General features: G+C 40.5%; 2 protein-coding genes and 1 pseudogene across 2 annotated transcripts; 1 reads left to right on the plus strand and 2 right to left on the minus strand.

Moving 5' to 3' along the window:
- Nucleotides 1-1,588: 1,588 nt before the first annotated feature.
- On the plus strand, nucleotides 1,589-3,416 carry LOC146625833 (myelin-associated glycoprotein-like). The gene is made up of 5 exons (XM_085362520.1): nucleotides 1,589-1,661; nucleotides 1,819-2,202; nucleotides 2,604-2,909; nucleotides 2,991-3,251; nucleotides 3,340-3,416. The coding sequence occupies exons 1-5, from the start codon at nucleotides 1,589-1,591 to the stop codon at nucleotides 3,414-3,416; spliced, it is 1,101 nt and encodes a 366-aa protein (XP_085218646.1).
- A 3,194-nt stretch (nucleotides 3,417-6,610) lies between these two features.
- LOC146625834 (cell adhesion molecule 3-like) lies at nucleotides 6,611-11,929 on the minus strand. Its single transcript, XM_085362521.1, has 7 exons — nucleotides 11,890-11,929; nucleotides 11,277-11,660; nucleotides 8,548-8,853; nucleotides 8,218-8,478; nucleotides 7,973-8,060; nucleotides 7,773-7,812; nucleotides 6,611-6,865 (listed from the first exon to the last, which is right to left on the minus strand). The coding sequence occupies exons 1-7, from the start codon at nucleotides 11,927-11,929 to the stop codon at nucleotides 6,611-6,613; spliced, it is 1,374 nt and encodes a 457-aa protein (XP_085218647.1).
- Nucleotides 11,930-18,804: 6,875 nt separating this feature from the next.
- On the minus strand, nucleotides 18,805-20,891 carry LOC146625835 (uncharacterized; annotated as a pseudogene).
- Between the last annotated feature and the right edge of the window lie 863 nt (nucleotides 20,892-21,754).

The raw sequence follows: 21,754 nt of genomic DNA on the forward strand, positions 1-21,754 counted from the left end.
GGAGGAGCTCATTGAGTGTACGTATAGAGAGGAGGAATTCCTACAGTTTTTACACTACAGTAAAAACTGTAGTGTCTCTAAAGGCCACTTAAGGCTGGTTCTAAAAGCAAGTCAGTACCTAAAGCCTTTTTTTTCTCACAGAAGCTAATTCGGTGACAACCCCAGTCTATGGGAATGTGAAAGGGATGTTTTGGGTTTAGAAAAAACTGACTTTGTTGTTACATTGCAGTAATATTGAGTAAACATTTAACAGTTGGAGGTTGATCATGGAGCAAGAAGAAAGTTTTCCTTTGTTAAATCAAGCCGCTTTCTTATCATGACTGCTGCTGAATACTTTGTATTCAATAAGCTTAGAAAGTTAATAATGTGTCTGATAATGTGCATAATATGTGTAGCAATGTGTATTTCATCAGTCAGTTAAACCTTTGACGTATGTACAATATTACAAGATAACAGAATAGGATAGTATGAGTAGAAGCAACAGGATCACTGGAGAAATCAAAGAACATGATTCTCACAGTGCTTCCAGCGGTCTCCAGGTGAGCGAGGGAACGATGTAGGAGGTGAATGACGGCATCATCCGCTCCAGTATGATAAAACAGTTACACAGACACTAACCACTGCCTCACAACGAGAAGGCCGTGAGTATGAATCCACCATCCAGCCAGGGCCTGTCTGTGAGTTCTTTCTGGGTACTCCAGCTTCATTACACAATACAAAGACATGCAGATAGTGTAGACCAGTAGATTAACTGGTGATTTAGATAGCTGTGAATGTGAGCCTGAATGGTTAACTGCCATGAGATAGACTGGCAGCCTTTGCAGGATGTACTCACATACACATACTGTAATGAACTTGAGTTCGCACTTTATTATTCACAGAAAAGTGAGACTTTTATTTTATTGTCTTAAGTGATCAGATCTATGGACTAAGAGTACAACTCAGGAGTGGGATATAAAATGAAAAGTCTAAATTTACGTTATTAAACAAGTATGCAAAGGTCAAAGTAGCCAGTGGTCACAGAAAATGAAACTCAGAATTGGCAGGAAACAAAAAAATTGGAAATCTTTGGACATCTTTGGAAAGCTCAGACAAAGACAAGTAAAAAGACAACTGATGGAAATGAGCAGCTTTATGTATGAGGGACATTTTGAGGGAATGAGGAACACGTTAAAATGTGAGAGGAGGGTCAGGACAGGTGACAGGTGGGAGTGGCAGCATCTGAAGTGTCAGCAGAGTGCATGATGGGAACATAAAAAGACTGACTGAATAAAGAACGACAGAAAGCCCAAAGCATCACAGGCCTGTTTGCTTTGACATTACAACATCTAAACTGAGAAGTGTTTCACTCACTGTGTTTCTGCTAAAATCACACATTGACTTTTACGTTGTCGTCTCTCCTCTGTAGCAGCCTGATCATTTGGTAAGACTTAATTTTTTTTTACATATAGTAATTATATAAAATTGTATAATACTCTAAAAAGTAACTGCCTTAATTTACTCCTTAGGTTTAGAAATTTGTGACATGATTTTCTGTTTTAATCTTTTGTTTGTCTAATTATGGCTTTTTATATTTTTTTTCCAGGTGATGAGTTTTGTGACAGTCCAGTCTGTGAACATCATGACAGACATCATGTTACTGAGTCTCCTCCTTATTCCAAGTGAGCCGTCTCATTACAGTCATTTATAGTCTGAAAGATCAGTGAAGATAGATATACTTTACGAAGTAAATCCATGGCTCTTGGAGTTGATTTTGTCATTATAAATTTTATCTTCATTCAGATTTGCACCTTTTAATTTAGCTCTTACCTTTTCCAGGCACTTTGGCTGCTTGTCCTCAAGATTCACACCTGTTCATCACTGCACCAACAGAGATGAAAGCTCTGAGTGGATCTTGTTTACAAATCCCATGTAACTTTAGTGAAATTGGAACAGAAAAGGTTGACAGCACAAGATCTGTGTTTGGAGTGTGGATTAAAAATCATTCTGATATTTCTGCACATCCAAACAATGAGATCTTCAACAGCAGTGGGACAGTTAACATCTATCCAATGAACATTACAGGAAACCTGAAGGAGAAAAGCTGCACCACTCTGTTTTCCAATTTAACCACAAATTATACAAACACATACTACTTCAGAATTATGAACTGGCCCTACAGAGCAACAGCTGTTTGTGATCCTCTTAAAATAACAATTAAAGGTGAGAAAGTTTTCTTTCAATTTATTAAGAACATAAATCCTAAACAGCTACAACTTTTGTGTAAACAACACAAAGCAGTTGTGGTCAAATGTGCAAATCAACCTGTTTAATTGATTTGTAATGGAAAATTGTAACTTCATTTCATGAGAAACAAAGACATGGGGGATGAAAAAAAAAAAACAATTCATAATGTGTTCAACAGTGCTCTACACACATTTTTTTAGTTCTTCAAACATATTTAGAGAACCACGAAAAATTAAAAACATGTTAAAAATGTATGCAAATACTTTTTGTCCACTACATAGGGTGTATATTTTTTATTATCCAATGGTATCACATTTTTTTCTTGACTCTATTTCCTGCGTTATTGGTGTAAAGAAATGTTTCATGTGAAACCACAGATTCTCCTTGGAGGCCCAATATTACAATCCCAGGTGATCTGAAGGAGAAGGAGTCTGTCACTATAACCTGCTCAGCTCTCACTCCCTGTCCACACTCCCCTCCTCAACTCACCTGGAATCTCCAACAAGACTCTCCCAACAAAATAGAGCAAAACACAGATGGAAGCTTTACAACTAAAATCCAGCAGAACATCACTCTGTCAGACACACATGATGGAAAGAAGATCAGCTGCTCTGCCAGATATCCTGTGAACCAAGGAAACGACACCAAGACAGCAGAGACAGAAGAGACTCTCAGTGTTTCATGTAAGACACTCGTTGTTTGGTTGTTATTTTTTTATCCTGTCATTAAAAAAATGTTTAAAGGTTTTCATTTTTTTTCTCCAGATGCTCCTAAAAACACCTCAGCATCCAGCAGTCCATCAGCTTTGGTGTCAGCAGGCAGCTGGGTGAACCTGACCTGCTCCAGCAGAGCCAAACCTCCAGTCAGCAACTTCACCTGGTTCAAGAAGAGCAGAGATGGAGCTGTGAAAGTATCTGAAGGAGAGATTTACAGCTTCAATGTAACAGATGGAGGAGTTTATTACTGTGTGGCCACTAATGATCTGGGTAATCAGACATCAGCAGTGATTCGTGTGACTGTTGCAGGTAACAGCTGTAGCCAAGATCTGTTCTCAAATGAGTTTTTCTTTGTGTCCATGCAAAATTAATTGTTGTTACTTGATCTTTTCTTTAGGTCTCATTTCATCTGGAGTCACACTGTGGCCACTTATTGGTGGAATCATTTGGATTGTTGACCTCTTACTTCTGTAATGTTATTCTGCTTAATGGTTTTTGTTTGGTAAGTACCACACTTCAAAGCAGAAAACAGAAAAAAAGTTGCTGACACAAATATGTTACCTGCACATTAAAAATATTTGTTTCAAATCACATTTCATTTTTCTCAAATCTAAATTAAACACAATCCATACTATACTCAATTTAACTGCTGTTTATTTCTTCCTGGTGATTAAATATAGCTCCTTTGTTTATGATCATGTTTATACAGTTTTTCCATGCTCAGATGCTGTGTGTGCTCTCCTGTGATTTATTTGTATGTTAGATATCTTGGTATAAATGTATCAGAGTTAACAAAAATGTTGTTCAAATGATGTCCAAATGCAACAAAACCATCCTGAAAGCAATTCTGTAAAGATTAAATGCGATACTGTGATACTTAGATTAGATTAGATTAGATAGAACTTTATTAATCCCTCGGGTGGGTTCCTCTGGGAAATTCGATTTCCAAAAAAGCACAGCACCGACAGAAGTTACAGAGTTACAGAATATTATATATATATATATATAATACACACACACACACACACACACATATATATATATATATAAATACAGAGACAATATAAATAAAATATACGAAGGGGATAAATAGAATAAATAGGAATAAAAATAAAAATACAAGTGAATTGCACATTTCAAGTATTGAGTCTATTGCACCGTTGACTATTTACAAAAGTATTGCACAAAGGTATTGCACAGTGAGGTGAAGAGGCACTACAGCTTAGTTGTTCCCCCCTCCTTTGTCCTCCTGTTTCCCCTCCCTCTCCCCTCCAGGGAGGAGTTAAACAGTCTGATGGCGTGTGGGACAAAGGAGTTTTTAAGTCTGTTAGTTCTTGTCTTTGGGAGAAGCAACCTGTCACTGAACAGACTCTTCTGGTTGTTAATGGCCGTGTGCAGAGGATGCCTGGCATTGTTCATAATGTCCAGCAGTTTCTTTAATGTCCTTTTCTCTGCCACTGTCACCAGAGTGTCCAGCTTCATGCCGACCACAGAGCCAGCCTTCCTGATCAGTTTCTCCAGCCTGGATGAGTCCTTCTTTGCTGTGCTGCTCCCCCAGCACACCACAGCATAGAAAAGTACTCCAGCAACCACCGACTGGTAAAACATCCTCAGGAGCTTCCTGCAGATGTTAAAAGACCTCAGCCTCCTGAGGAAGTACAGTCGGCTTTGGGCTTTTTTATACAGGTGCTCTGATTCATCACACAATAATAAACTAAGTACAATTTTTGACAAAGTGGGATTTTGCCAAAATGTTAGTGAAAAATAAAGGGTTGCCATTAAAGCATGTTTTATTAAAAATATTAAATTAAGAACTCTGCCTTATCAAATAGAATAGAATAGAATAACCCTTTATTTTAATTGTATATGTACAATGCAATTATGAAATTAAGCAGTTAATAAGTTGTATTTTGTGTTCTTTACATTTGCAAATGTGAAGTGGCAATACATTACAACAACTGGAATTAATGTAATTATTAAATCTTTTATTCAAATTCTTGGATTTTATTTGCTTGATGTTGTGGAAAGCTTTGCTGACTAAAAAATGCCTAAGACACACGTGTTAAATTTATAAGTGTTTAACTGCAAAGTCTGACATTCATCAACATCTTCTTCACTGAACTTATATACACTCTGTGAATAAACTCTGTGAAAGAACTTCCTCAGAGTCAAGCTGTCCTACAAATACAAAGAATTCCAGTAATTCCACATATCATCGGGGTCTTTCAGTCAGAATACAAAATAAAACAGCAACCAATGATTCTGCAGTGGGTTTGGGGTTATTTTATTTATTTATTTTGTTCCAGATTATAAATGGTAGGCAGTTTTACTTATTAAAGTAAGACACATATGGACTAACAAGGTGTTACAATATTACATTTTATTTTTCAAATCTCATTCATTCTTACGTACCACAAAGCAAGACATACAAAATAATTATCCTAAACACTCATTCAACACAGTGAGATGCATTTGACATCGAAGGATTAAGGAAAAGTATCAAAAAACTGCAAATGTGTTTTATCCAAACACTTGGATAAAAAGTGTAGCAGAGATGTCAGGTCATCACCACCTGGTGGTGTGAATCTGCAGTATTTATTTTATCAATGCAGCATGCTGACTTTTTTAAAATGCTGAAGAAAAGGGATTAGAATCATTTAATCCTGGAATTCATGGTAATTCATCCAGCCTTTTATGAAAGCAATCAACAACTCACAAAGTGGTGCAGATCATGTACGTGTTAAGTACTTTTCCATTATATTTTCGACAACAGCGTGTTAATCCCACAGCTGAACCATGAGAAAAATCACACTGCTGCTATTGAATCTAATTGTCATGAAGTTTCTGACTTGTGTAAAGAAGGTAGATTCACATACACTCTGTGAAGGCAGATTAGCTGTATTCATTGTTCAAAGTTTGTTTAAGGCTATTTAGAGCAGGACTGTGGAGACTAAATGTAGGGACGATGACTGGTAAAGGGAGAGAGTTGGCTTATATGATGAAGGCAGATATACTGTGTTTGCAGGACACCAGGTGAAAGCAAGGTCAAGAGCACTGGAGGTGGATTCAAGCTGTTCTACCATGATGTAGATAAGTGAAACAGACTGGGGGTAATGCTGAAGGAAGAGTGCTGGAATACTGTTGTAAAAACAAAGAAAATGTCAGAATCATGAGTTTGAAGATGGAAATCGAAGGTGTGATGTCTTGCTGTTGTCAGTGTGTATTCCCCACAGGTTGGATGTCAGTAGAAAAAGAAATTCCCATGACTTATTAGGTGAAGTTAAAAAGGGCTATGAAGAGATTTGGGGTAGGTATGGTCTTAAGAAGAGAAGGACAAATAGTGGATTTTATGAACAGGACTGAAATAGCTGTGGTTGACATCTACTTCAGGAAGGAGGAGGAACATAAGATGATGAATAAAAGTGGAGGAAGTTGTACACAGGTGGACAGAAGTTGCAAACTGAAAAGAAACAGGAGACAGTGAGGTGGTGTTGGGGGAGAATGTAGGTAGGCAGCATCATTGGGTAGTCTGTAGGAGGACTTTGGAACTCAAGAAGATGGAAGGTGGAGGGGAGGATTAAATGGTGGATGGTAAAGTAGGGATGGATGTTACCCAGAAATCAGAGTAACAGAGTTTCCTTGCAGTCATTTGGACGAGTTTCTTCTTGTTATTCCACTACAGTTCTCAATTTTTCTTCAGGAAAAAGTTCCTCTTGGCCATGAGCACTCTGTGTTGAGCTGTTTTCTGGCTTGTTGACCTGTGCGTACACCGTATCCTGCTGCTCACCTCTGTCCCGCACTGAGTCAGAGGGCACTTCGTATCCCAGCGTAGAGAAATTGATCTCTCCATAATGGATGTTTTCTTCCTCTCCTTCTGTTTTACTTGCTGGCTCTTCATCAACCCGATGTTCAGTTATTTGAATCTGTTGAAATAAAACAACAGAAGGTTCTATGATTCTGTGAGTTGGGTCTATTCTTATTCATGTTTTTAGACATTTTACATTAACCTTCCTTTTTTCCTTGTTTCAAAAATGGCATTAAAATGTGTTTAACAACAGAAAACCCCTTAGATGTTGGTTTTTCAAATTCAAAGGGTATAACAAAAAATGGCAAGATAACATAATCCACACCATCATATGACAACTAGGGGAGCATGGCACCACTAAATGTCACAGAGATGACTCTACGACCCAAAATATATGCAGTTTCCCCTTTGAGTAAATTGTCCAAACATTTCATCTGGTAATCTCACTAGCTATCAGAAAACAACATGCCATTCTGGAGATGGCAGATATGGATCAGTCCATTTAGGAATAAGGCGTGTGACAAGTGAAGCATTGTAAACACATTCCAGATATACTAATGCCCCGCCGTAAGCGAGGTCTGGGACAACTGAGTGAAGTGGCTGCCATAACTCTACAACCCTAGCACTGAAGTAACACCCAACAGGCAGCTGGTTCCATTCAGACATAAATGTTTGTTATGTGTTGCTGTAGAGAAACACATAATGTGGCAGCTTTCTTAAGATAATAATGAGTGGTTGCAACTGGATGAATGCAGTCATTCTGCACTGTGAAAAAGGAAAACTCTGGTATTCACATACAGGTTTTTTCCATGCAAAATGGTGTTGGCATTTAAAATTAAATGGCTTTATTTTAGATCTTTGGTGATAATGGGACAATTCTGACCCTGAGAGCAACAGCTATGTATAGAATGTGAAGACAACAAAAGTGTTAAATAGTTAGACTGCTCTGATAGAAGTATTACAATAAATACTTATCTGAAGAGTCAGGTAACACTACAGGTAGTGTTGTATTTCAGTTTTCTTACCTGAGTCTGTTGTTGAGTTTGATGCTTTGACTTCAACCACCTGGAAGACGTCAGAGACAGTTGTATTAACTATATTCTGTTTTAATTTAAATATATATTTGAGCAAAGTCAAGTGTGATGGAAAAAACAGTCTTTATTATAAGGTAAAAATAAAATTAACTAACTGACTCATGTGTTTTGCTTAGATAGACGATACTTACCAAGCAAAGACAATCAAACAGAGTAAGATTAAGAGTACAATGATTCCAATGATTCCTCCTATACGTGGACACTGGGATGAAACATGACCTACAGAAAACAGCAAGTAAAAAACAAATAAAGCATGATTTAATGTTGACTCATTGATCCAGGCTGTTCTTGTTCACAACCTGAAGTTAGATGAAAGAAAAAGAAAAAAAGGAAAATTTTGGAGAATATCTAACACATTTATGACTTTAGCCTTTACCTCCAACAGTCACATGAATCTCTGCTGATGTCTGATTACCCAGATCATTAGTGGCCACACAGTAATAAACTCCTCCATCTGTTACATTGAAGCTGTAAATCTCTCCTTCAAATACTTTCACAGCTCCATCTCTGCTCTTCTTGAACCAGGTGAAGTTGCTGACTGGAGGTTTGGCTCTGCTGGAGCAGGTCAGGTTCACCCAGCTGCCTGCTGACACCAAACCTGATGGACTGATGGATGCTGAGGTGTTTTTAGGAGCATCTGGAGAGAAAAACATAAATCATGTTGTCCGATGGGATTCAGTTCAACAACAAACTCTGATTGTCTTACATGAAACACTGAGAGTCTCTTCTGTCTCTGCTGTCTTGGTGTCGTTTCCTTGGTTCACAGGATATCTGGCAGAGCAGCTGATCTTCTTTCCATCATATGTGTCTGACAGAGTGATGGTCTGCTGGATTTTAGTTGTAAAGCTTCCATCTGTATTTTCCTCTATTTCGTTGTGAGAGTCTTGTTGGAGATTCCAGGTGAGTTGAGGAGGGGAGTGTGGACAGGGAGTAAGAGCTGAGCAGGTTATAGTGACAGACTCCTTCTCCTTCAGATCACCTTGGATTGTAATATTGGGCCTCCAAGGAGAATCTGTGGTTTCACATTAAACACAGTTTGTACACTGATAATACAGTCAAGAAAAGGATAGAAAAACGTGACAACATTGAATAAAAACAATACAAGATGTGACAATTACTGACTACTCCCAGACTACTCCTCAAACAGCAGCACATTATTCCATGATTTAAAGAGCTGAGAAACAAAGTCATTGACATATTATAGGCTGAAAGGATCACAAAAGCATTTCTAAGGCTTTGTGATGCCGCATGAACCACAGTGAGAACCATTATCCACAAAATGGAGAAAATCTGGAACAGTGGTGAAGTTTCTTGCCAACCTTCCAAAATTACTCAAGAGTGTATTTATGATTCATCCAGGAGTTCACAAAAGACCCCAGAACATCATCCAAAGAACTGCAGGCCTCCCTTTTCTCAGTTAGGGTCAGAGTTCATGATTCAAAAATAAGAATACGCAACTGGGCAATAAATGGTCTCCATGGGAAAGTTTAAGGAGAAAATAAATAGAGCTAACAGAACACAAAGGCACAACTTACATCTGCCAAAAATACTCTTTCGAGTAACAAGATGAAACTTGAAATTTCCTGTTACAATGGGCATAAAACTAACAAAGCATTTCATCAAGAGAACATTATACCAACAATCAAACATTGTGGTGGTTGTGTGACAGTCTGAGGCTGCTTCAGGATGATTTTCCCTAATTGATGGAACCATGAACTCTGATCTCTACCAGAAAATTCTGAAGAAAAATCTCCAGCCAATTGTTTGTGCCCTGAAGCTCACTTGGGTTATGCAGCAGGACAAAGGTCCAAAACGCACCAGCAAGAAAAAAAAAAGAACAAACAAACTCAGGCTTACATCCCCCTAAAAATGTAATGCTTTGGTCTTGCTTGGAAAATTTTGGAAAATGTGGTTGTGATGTGTTTTTAAAGAAAGTGCCATTTTTCATACAGGGTCAGATAGGTCTGCCTAAACCCTGGATGTCCCCAAATACATAAAATGACCATTAAAAAGTGAATGTTTAAATTTACTTAGGTTATATTTGTTTAATCGTGAACTTTATTTCATTTCAAACATGCAGAAGTGACAAATATGCAAAAACTGTTTAAGTTTTTAATCACTAACAGAAAGGATTTCTCCTTTTGCGTCCCCTCTAAGGCTACGTTCACACTGCAGGCGAAAGCGCATCAAATCCGATTTTTTGACCCTATGCGACCCATATCCGATCATGCTATGACAGTGTGAACGGCGCAAATCCGATATTTTCAAATCCGATCTGGGTCACTTTCGTATGTGGTACTGAATCCGATACATATCCGATGTTTTAGAAAGCGACTGCTGTTTGAACGGTCAAGTCGCATTAAATCCGCCTTTTACGTCACCGACACAAGACTGAAGCCAATTATCAGCGCCCGAGAAGACATCGCGAACGCTTCCTAGCCATCCAGTGTAGATGTCAGTGAAACTGTTGGGAAGACAACGTAAACATTTTATTTGTACTGTATAATCTGCAGATTCTGACAGAAATCTGCAGCTATCCTTTGAAGCACCGCTCCTCTCTTAAACAGCAATAAGGATCATTATTAGGTTATTTACATTATTATGTAAATAACAAAATAACTTAAAGCAAAAATTGGGAAACGTAAAGTCCGAAGTCTTTATATTAACGGCCATCAGTCAAACAATACTGTTTGTTCTTGGTCTAAACAGAGCGCGTTGTGTGTGACATCTTCTTTTGCGCATGCGGGCCGCTTTGAGCGTTCACACTAGAGCGCGTTTGCTGTCGCATTTTTTTTGTAGTGTGAACGAGCAGACAAAAAAATCAGATTTGATCAAAAAATCGGAATTGAGCATTAAGACCTGCAGTGTGAACGTAGCCTATGTGCAGGGAATGTTGGGAAAGAGATGTAAAGATAGATTTGTGTCAGGAAGTTAGTTTGTGTTGATGCAGCAGTAGCTTGTGAAGAAGTCACTACTTATTCATTTGAATGATTTCTTCTCTTTGATTTTTAATTTTCAGTTTTCTTGCAGTTTTGCTGAAGTTGTGTTCATTTTTAAGGGCTTTGCACAAGCTGATTAAGGTCTTCTGAACAACTGGTATTGACCTCAAGGAGGTTTGAGTAATATGTGGTAAATATATCTGTTGACAGTGTGCAGTACAGATTTTTAAAACCTATATTTACTGCAGAGCACTGTTAAATACTTTTTAAAGGTATTTTTGAATGAATCCCAATTTTACTGTTCACAATAAAGAATACAAAATATAATATTATTATAATATTATTATAATATTCTGCATTCCAGTTCACTTTACAGTTGTGGGCAAATAAACAGAGTGATATCAGCCTCTTTATTTGACCATAATGCTTTTTGATGTTTAAACTGCTAATGATTGGACTTTATATTCTTAATAAGAATGAAATGAAACTCTCTTACCTTTAATTGTTATTTTAAGAGGATCACAAGAAGCTGTTGCTCGGAACGGCCAGTTCATAATTCTGAAGTAGTATGTGTTTGTATAATTTGTGGTTAAATTGGAAAACAGAGTGGTGCAGCTTTTCTCCTTCAGGTTTCCTGTAATCTTCATTGGATAGATGCTAACTGTCCCACTGCTGTTGAAGATCTCATTGTTTGGATGTGCAGAAATATCAGAATGATTTTTAATCCACACTCCAAACACAGATCTTGTGCTGTCAACCTTTTCTGTTCCAATTTCACTAAAGTTACATGGGATTTGTAAACAAGATCCACTCAGAGCTTCCATCTCTGTTGGTGCAGTGATGAACAGGTTTGTAGAATCAGGACAAGCAGCCAAAGAGTCTGGGAATCCAGAGAGCAAAATTAAAATGTGCAAATCTAAATGAAGAGAAAATTCATATTTACAAAACTGACTTTAAGTGTCGTGGGTTTGCTTTTTTCTCCTGTTCTTTCTACACCTTCGGTACAAAATGTTTCACTTAACTTACAAATATAAAGTGTGTGACTTTGTAAAGTTTCTCTATCTGCACTGATCTGTCAGACTGTAAATGACTGTAATGAGACGGCTCACTTGGAATAAAGAGGAGACTCAGTAACATGATGTCTGTCATGATGTTCACAGACTGGACTGTCACAAAACAAATCACCTGTATAAAGAAAATACATAATTACACAAATAAAATATCAAACTAGAAATTATCTTTCATAAGGTGTTTGGGTTTTTTGTAACATGCACAATTGCTCAAATTTTAAAACAAATGTCTTACCTAATGATCAGACTGCTACAGACGAGAGACGACAAAGTAAAAGTCAATGTGTCATTTCAGCAGAAACAGAGCGAGTGAAACACTTCTCTGTTTAGATGTTGTAATGTCAAAGCAAACTGTTAGTTTTCTGTTTTTCTTTATTCAGTCAATCTGCTTTTTATGTTCCCATCATGCACTCTGCTGACACTTCAGACACTGCCACTCCCACCTGCCTGCCTCCACATTCACCTGTGCTGACCCTTCACTCACACACTAACCTGTTCCTCATTCCTTCATTATGTCCCTTGTACTCAGAGTCGCTCATTTCAGTTGTCTTCTTACTTTGTTTTATCCGATCACTTTTTTCTGTCCTACAATCTGATCTTCATTATTTGTGACTATTGGCTGCTTTGACTTTTTGACCTTGCATTTTTCCCTTAAATAAAGACTTTTAAAATATTATATCTCACTCCTGAGACATGCTGTTGGCTCACAATCATTCTGTAACATAAATTTATTTTTATAATAATTGTTTTTGGAGCCAAACGTGTTATCACACAGTATCACGGCCTGTGTTACCCCAGACAAGCACTGCTTATTTCAAACTACTATAGTCTGCACATTCAAAGCAGTGGTGGGAAATTTTTCATGTGTGTTTCCAACACTCATTGAAATAATAGCTCAGGTTCCAATTTAATCATTTGAGCCCCCAAATCCCCTTTTTGATATGTTTCTTCTCAGTTTGCTGGCTGGATTTACACAGTGCTTTTCTTGTCTTACTGAACATTCTGATCACTTTTAACAACATGTCACACTTTTTGTATACATCCATAGCCTACAGAGTTTCACCCAATGGTAGCTGGACATTTATTTCAAGATTTCAAGCTCCCATATGAATAACAAATCCCATAAGAAGATACAAAACATGTTGGCAGGAACATAAAGACTCAAATTTAAAAAGCTGAAGTATGTGGAGAGTACATTTTGCAGAACTATTTCTGTTTTTGTGAAAAAGGAGTTCCTCCTTCAACTTCTGCTTCTTGTTATAACCACAAGAAATCAGGCAGGAATGATTTCCTGTGCCGAAAAGCACCACTGAACGACACAGGAAATCATTCCTGCCTGTGGCCATCTCCCTGTACAACGCATCCACTTAACACACTGTTTGCTGCTACAACTACACATGTTTCTTTTCCAAATATTTATTTATAAGTGACTTATGTATGTATGTATATATATGTATATATTGTACTATTCTTAGTTAGCGTATTGTCTGTCTTGTCTTAATGTTGGTTTAAAATGGAGCACTGTAACAAAAAATAATTTCCCCCAGGGATCAATAAAGTATTCTGATTCTGATTCTGATTCTGATAACCACAAGAAATCACCTGAAAACAGTTATTACAGGTGAAGTTAAGACAAAAACTGAACTTAAAAAGTGGCAGGATGTTGTTTGTGTAATTTCACTAAACTGTAAAAGAGACACATTTATAGGTTTCATATTTCTTGTTAATGTTATGCTACTTCACTACAGTTCTCATATTTTCTTCACCTCAGTGTAGAGTTCTTCGTAGCCTTCACTCGTGTTTACATATCCTTCTCTCCTCTTGGGTCATAGAAAAAACCACTCCAGATTAATGGAGAAACCCATTTTGGCTGACATGTAAATCTATTTATCAACCAATAAATGACTGATTAAATAAAAGCAGAAACATTTAAACACATTGGGGAAGTTTGTTATCAGTCAAAGTTTCTGCCACCTGTGTGAGTACAGGCACACAAATTTCTGTGACAAACCTTTGCAATTTCCTTTCTTCCACACATGATGTCATCTAAATATGATCTCTAGTGATTTAGTCAGCCTTTTATGCCCATATATGAACACACGAATCAAACTCAGAGCTCTCTGACGAGAAGAAAACCACTGAAGTGTAAATTTCATACCATATCAGTCATCAGATACATCATATACTAACCAGTTACATCTTTATTAAAGTCTAAACAACATTAAAGTCTAATGTCCAAACAGGGTTTAAAGCAGTTTTTCTAACTAAGATTAACATAGTAATACCTGCAGCAGGAGCAGGGTTTGTTTTCTTTAGAGAAAGGATCACTCCCAAATAGAGACAACTGGAAATATGTGGAGGCAATATAAAATGCCAGGGGTGTGTGATGCTTTGTATTAATAAAAATTTACTTCATAAATAAAACTAAAAACCTAAAAATTACAGAAGTGCAGGAAAAAGTTTCTCTCACAATTTCCTATATAGGGTTAGACCCCTGTTAAATCTTCAGATACTTCAGATTCACAGCTCCATCTCTGCTCTTCTGTAGTACAAAGTCTGGTCATCTGTTCATGACCTCAAGCTGAAGCACACAGGTTTTGCAGCAGGGCAATTATCAAAAATAAACCATCAAGTCTGCCTCTGAATGTCTTAAAAGAAACGAAATAAAGAGCTTTTTAAGGCCTTGTCTAAGACTAAACTCAATGACGCTGAGATGGTGTGGCATGACCTTAAACAGACAGTTCATGCTCAAAAACCCTCCAATGTGACTGAATTGGAACAATTCTGCAAAGATGAGTGGGCAAAAATTCCTCCAAAGCTTCATAAAAGACAACTGCTAAAAAGACATTGCTAGTTAGCACAAATGCTTGATTGCAGTTGTCGCTGCTAAGGGTGGCCCAACCAGCTAATATATTTAGGAAGATTTTCACACAGGTACACAGCAAATCCAGCATGTCCAAATTAACACTGTCGGATTTGATTTCAACACTATTAAAGTGTCTATATGGGTCCACACCAGAGAGTGTTAATTTAACTCTTTTTGGAGAGTTGGTACGTTAACTCTGATTTAGTGTTAAACACCAAATCTGTCTGGAGTTGATAATTTAACACTTGGTGTTAAGAGTTTATATATTAACTCTCAAAGAGTATTTTAGTTTAACTACGTAAGAGTTATCTTCTAATTCATTCGAAAAAGCGGGAATTTTACTGTTCTGAACTTCTAGAAATTTCTTTTGGAAATAAACATTTACTAAAAAGATGCAATGGTTTTTGAAAAACATTTATTCTGAACTGTGCACCACAATTTCAAAACATTTTCTGAAAGATGTAACAGTATACATGTTCTCACTTTCATTAGAATTTTGTTTATCAAAAGGTCTGACATGGTAAATGCAAATAACAGCATTCTCATCACTTATTTCTTCAATACAATATGCATGTCCTTCATTCATCCCTTTGTGGAACTTCAACGCACTTCTGCTCTCCCCCATATTCCATCTTCACAAGCATATCCTGTGCGGAGATCGAATAAAAATTAGTTGACACTAATTAATGGCACAAATAATCCAGTAATCAATTGCAGCACAGTAAAAGAAAAAAAAAAGGAATCCTCTTTGAGCCATTACTTGTGTAAAGTATTTTCCCAAAAGACAAGGACACAGGCAACAGGTAATACTGAACTAAATGTAAAACCTCAACCTTTTTCATTTTTACCTAAACCGTGTGCACAAAACTCTGGAGGGATCTAAATGCTACCGTAGAATCCAATCAGGACGTCTGCTACTGCTGTTTGCTCGTTTTTTTTTAATTTTTTTATGGGCGATCGTTTTCAGGCTTCAAGTAGCACCATTATACCAACATTTCACAGTCTAGACATTGTTTTAGGTGTATTTGACCAAAAGTTTGACTGAAAATTCACATGCAAGCTTTTTTTCAAGGCTGTGGTATTTGCCCGCAAACAATACCTTTCAGCTAGCTAAAACAGAATATTATGCTATCAGCGAGCAACACGGCTAATGCCTTTCACACAGCTTTGTCTCAACTCCAAAGAGCCACAGAAGTAAAAGCTCATAATAATAATTGAAACAATCTTTGAAAAAATGACTTACCAAGCATGGCAAACAACTCAAATATGTAGAGCAAAATGTTCTGAAACGGCTTCACTTCAGCTTCGATTGGAGCCGTGCTGGGGGCGGAGTCTGTGAATTTACTCTGTTGGTGTCATAGCCCCTCTAGGAGTTCAGAGTTAAGAGGTCAAGAGTTAATGTTTCCATTGTAACACCTCCAGATTTGACAGAGAAACACTCATTTTTAACACTCGATTTTAACTACTATCATTTTACACCTCAGAGTTACATTAAAAGAATGTGACTCTGCTTAGAGTAAAATTAACTCTACTTTTGCAAGGAGACTATTAACACCAAAAAATTTAACACTTTTGAATTTGCTGTGTAGGTTTGAAATTCTTTTTTCCCCTTAATAATAAAAACCTTCATTTAGAAACTGCATTTTGTGTTTACTTGTGTTATCTCTGTCTAATATTTACATTTGTTTAGTGATCTGAAACATTTAAGTGCGACAAACATACAAAAAATTGGATATGAGGAAGGAGGGAAACACTTTTTCACAGCGTTTTATACACCGCTCAAAAACATTAAAGGAAGATTGAAAACATATCAGAGGTTAATGGGGGGAAATATCAAACTGATATGGGTTAGTTATGTGCAATACAAAGCAAAATTCAAGGTGGTATCAACGATAGTGATCTGATTCTGATATTTTGTACATACATTTAATGTGTTATTACTGTATTTTAAATTATAGCTCCATAATTATTAGAGGACATCAGACTACTTGTTCTTATTGTTTAATTATGAAGAATTATAATATAGATATAAAGAACCTGAAGCTTTCTGTTAATTGGTATCATTATATCTTGTTATTTAAAATGTATATACTTGCCTGGACATTTAAAAAAAAAATCAACATTCACACTTTCCCTCATTCACAGCAGTGCTGTGCCACACTCCAAATTTTGGTAAATTTTGATCCAATACCAAGTAAATACAGGGCCAGTATTTAGGCAGCTAATTGAGGGAGAGTAGTGTGCCATTGCTTAGGAGATGAATTCTCAATTTGCAAATTCTGAACACAGTTTAATCACCACTATATCACAATTGTTATTTTCTACAATAATTAGCTAACACAACAAAACACACCTTTCAGGTTTTAATGTGTTTTGAAACTGGGTTTTTTTCTGTCTCTATAGCACACAAAAAGGTTCCGCATTTTTCATAGTGCATGCTTAAGGTTTATTTTTTGCAAAGAAATAATTAACACAGTTCAGCAGGCTACATACTGACCTTGAAGGATAGAAGCAAAGTATCGATCCAGTGGTGCTAGTATCAATCCAATACCAATACTAGTGTTGGTATCGATAATATTGATATTTGGATCGATCCACTCACCTCTAATATCGGGCAAGTACTGTGTTAGAGACAAAGGAAGCCACATTGTTTGATGGAAGTTAACATTTCCAGCCTACACAGGGATTAATTCAAAGAAGCCCCACAAATCAAAATAGAAAAAATGATGCAGCAGGATATTTTTGCTCAAACTTCATTGCAGCCACTCAAAATGGTACTCAGTAGTTTGTATATCATCCGTATGCTTGTTCTCATGCCTGGCAATTTGGGGTATGGTCTTAATGAGACAGTGGATGGTGTCCTGGATCCCAGATCTGGACCAGGTCATTACTGAGCTCCTACATAGTCTGGTTATGTCAGATGGACTGATACATAATGTTGCAGAGGTCTTCCCTTGGATTTAGATCAGGTGAGCGTGGGGGCAAGTAATTGCCTACATATCTTTGCCACATGGCATTCTCGTGCACCAGGAGAAACCGATGACCCGCTGCACCAGTGTAGAGTCTGACAATGAGTCCACGGAATTCTTCCCGATACGTAATGGAAGTCAGGTTACTGTTGCCTGGCCTGTTTAATCTGTAGCTCTGTAGCTCAGTTGTCACCAAGTAAATGTAAAGTTTCACTGGCACAGACCTGCAACAGAAACGTTTCAAGAAGCACACGTGTCAATTAAAAGTATGGCAATATTAAGCTCATGCAGACCCCACTTTTTAAACAAAAGGACTGATAACAAAACAGCAGCAGTGATGATGTTGTAATCATTTAATGTGGACCTGAAGTCTGTCGGCCAACACAGCGAGCTCGTGTTAATTGAAAGAAAACATTTTTTAAGTGTACGAAAGAAAACACAGCGCTGTTTATGAAAGTACTGTTAAACCTTTTACTTGGACAAAGCTAGCGAGAGTCCTTCATCAAACCATTTGATCAACAAATGTGAAGAAAAGCAAACTTTGTAGCTGCTCCATCCAGAGCTCTTCAAACTGAAAACTCTGCAGTAAAGCTACAGATGTTACATTAAAATATGAAGATGAACTGTTAATCTTATTATTAACTGTAGTTTACTTTGAAGTCTGAACTTTCAACACAAGCTGAAATAGAGACTCAGCGTGGTTGCAGCTTGTTGCTACGTCAGCTTAATTGCATGTCGGTCATGTGATTTGGAGACGCGGCACACAGAGTGTTAATAACACTCACCTTCATTCCGCTTTCAAAGTGTTAATGCTATCTTATCTTAATAAACAACACTTTCAAATGCAAAACTAGAGTGGCACTAGGAGTGGCAAGAGATCATTTCACCATGCCAGCTCTCTAGATCCGCACCTGTGCCGGTCCAGTGTGTGAGGCCAGCCAGGGAAAAGTCTACCTCTGCACCAGTACCCACCTTGCAGGTGGGAGCGACTGGTGCTCAGCAGGTGCCTGCACCCGTTCCTGCTCCCTGGAGGAAAGCAGCCAAGCAGGAGAGGTCGGGGGGCGCAAGGGAGCTGCTTAGCTGGTGCCGGAGGTCAGGGTCGTATCATATCATTTAGGGTTAGGTTGGCGGCCGATCTGCAGGACGGCAAAACAAGCGGGACCCGCTGCGGGTTAGGCAGTGGCGGCAAAAAAGTTCAGGTGGCCTACCTCTAACCCCGTGATGGAAGCAGAACGCTTCAGGTGGCCTGCCACGGATCCGGTGGCAACGGCGTTGCAGCTCCGGCGGGCGGCCACGGGTCCGGTGGCGGCAGTGTGACTGCTCCGGCGGGCGGCCACGGGTCCGGTGGCGGCGGCGTTGCTGCTCCAGCACCACCCACGATTCCCGATGTACCGGCCGGGCTGCAAGACGTGGCGGCCCCTCCGGCACGCAGACCTCCAGCTCTGGCTCAGCGGATCCCTCCGGACCTCCGAGCTCCTCCGGTGGCAGCGCGGGCTCACCAAGCTCGCTGAGCTCCTCTGCTGGCAACGCCGGTCCCTCCGGCTCGTTGAGGTCCGCCAGCAGCGGTGCGGGCTTCTCAGTGGGTGGCTCGCTGGGCTGCTCCGGCTCACAGTGCTCCTCCGGCTCGCCGAGCTCCTCCAGCAATAGCTCGCTGAGCTCCTCCAGCATTAGCCCGCTGAGCTCCTCCGGCTCACAGTGCTCCTCCGGCTCGCCGAGCTCCTCCGGCATTAGCTCGCTGAGCTCCTCCGGCTCACAGTGCTCCTCCGGCTCGCCGAGCTCCTCCGGCAATAGCTCGCTGAGCTCCTCCAGCATTAGCTCGCTGAGTTCCTCCGGCTCACAGTGCCCCTCCGGCTCGCCGAGCTCCTCCGGCATTAGCTCGCTGAGCTCCTCCAGCATTAGCTCGCTGAGCACCTCCGGCTCACAGTGCTCCTCCGGCACGCTGAGCTCCTCCGGCTCGCTGAGCTGCTCCGGCTCGCTGAGTTCCACAGCTGGCGACGCGGGCTCCTCCCGCTCGCTGAGCTCCTGCTCGGGCATGCTGAGCTCCCGCTCGCCGAGCCGCTGCCGCTGGACAAAGTCTGGGGTTTCCCGAGCTTGCACTACCCCCCGGGCTTCATGCAGGGTGCGAAGGAAGGCGGAAACTTCCTTAAGCTGGCCGAGGTAGGGACTTCCCTCCAGGATTGCCTCGATGGCATTTAACCCCACCACTCTTGCCCTTGCATTGGTGGTGTGAGTTACCCAGTCCATCAGGCGTTGGACGCGTGTGAGGTCAGGGCTGCTGGAGTGGGTAGTGGAATGGAGGCTGCCGCTGGTGGAGAAGATGGCTGAGGGGTGACTGCATGCGGATGAGATGACGACGGTGTTACAGCTGCAGATGGTGAAGCAGCGGGTGGTGTAGATGGTGAACGGGATGAAACGGTAGGCGGTGAGGTAGATGTCGCGGGGAATGATTCAGCAGGTGACGGCCGAATTACTAGCTGGGCGATTGGCTGTGGTACGGCGACCAGCTGGGCCGCTGGCTGCGCTTTGGCTACCGGCTGGGCAGCTGGCCGTATAAACATAGCCCCAGAGTAAACGGTAGAGGTGAGTGACGAAGAATTGTCCATATGACTCACCACAGCCGGCTGTTGGAAAGTTTTAGAGTCTGACTGCGGTGAGGCACGCCGGCGGCGCAAGCGTCGCTTCTGTAACGATGCCGGGGCCAGCGTATCAGGCTGAGGTTCCACCAGCCGGCCGGACAGGAGAGCAGCTGTGTGATTTTGAGCTGCCGGTCCTTGGTCTGCTGACTCAGCAGGTGCCGCAGAGGTGAGTGGAGATGTGGTGAGGTGCAGAGGGCGTGTGAAACGTTTCCCCCGCAATGGAGGGTCCAACAAGCGAGCTGCAAGCGACGGCGGGGAGGCTATCAGCCTATGAAAAAAGAAATAGGCAGCAAGGGCTCCCAGGGAGGTTGCCATATCCTCCTCGCCCGGACAGCCCAAACCAAACAGCTCAAAACAGGAACTTTCCCTCAGCGTGGTTATAATCGAAATTAGTCTCTTAATGTCCAAAAAGCTCACAGATGAGGTGATTGATGATAAGAAGGAATCAAAAAATACGACCTGTAAGTGTCTCTGATGTGGATCTGCCGCCTGGATAATGCTCCGACAGTATTTCCAGAGCTGGGCGAGCAATTCCTCCTGTGAGACGGTCCTTGAGTCCGCTGGGCCCATAATGGCAGGATCGTTCTGTCACGGTCTGGGGGGCAGACCGTGGGGGATGTTGGAGAAAGGACCCAAACGCTGGACTTAATGAAATGAACAGTGGGTTTATTTACAGTGAGGTAAATGTACACCACACATTGAATCTCCAAAAGTGCTCCCTCGACTCCCGTGACGTGTCTTCTCCCAAGTGCTGGTATCCCGTGCTCTCTGCCCCTGTGCCTTCACACACCCCGTGTGTCTTGCAGTCCTGTGTTCCACTCTCCTGAGGAAAAATCACAGACACAGCCGTTATGGCACCAACTCCAGCAGGCATACACTGACCAGCACTACAAACACTGACATGGAGTCTAACTCAACGATCCTGCGCCGGAGGAAGCTCCATCGCTCTGTTAAGTAGCTCCCCCGACGATCCTGATCAGAAGCAGGTGTGTGGTAAGCTAGGCGTGACCAGCAGCTGGCAGGGCCACACCCATCAGGCCTGCAGGTGGCTGTCCTTCATCCTCCAGCCTCACACACACACACACACACCAGCATGGAACACAAGAGCACAGTGCAGCAAACATACATCCAATACACTAATAACAATAAAGGTCCACACTGTTCACGAACCCCGAGTCCCCGGAACCGGGTCCGTGACAGTACCCCCCCTCTACAATGCTAGAACAATTGCCGAACCAATCACAGCTGCAGCGTCACGTCGCGTGACTTGTTACGTACAGCACAAGTGCCAAGCCGCACGTGTGTTTGTTTGGGAAGCAGCCAGCGGGTAATGGAGCCAGCGCGTAATGGAGGAAATGAGTGTGCCGACTAGAAAAATCAACCGAGCGTGACCGAAGGTTACCGAGGAGAAAACAGATGATGGTTCCAATGCC

The sequence above is a fragment of the Diplotaxodon limnothrissa genome, linkage group LG9, assembly GCF_057381915.1.
Source record: "Diplotaxodon limnothrissa isolate DT_005_m linkage group LG9, D_limnothrissa_male_GT1.1, whole genome shotgun sequence".
NCBI classification, from domain to species: Eukaryota; Metazoa; Chordata; class Actinopteri; order Cichliformes; family Cichlidae; genus Diplotaxodon; species Diplotaxodon limnothrissa.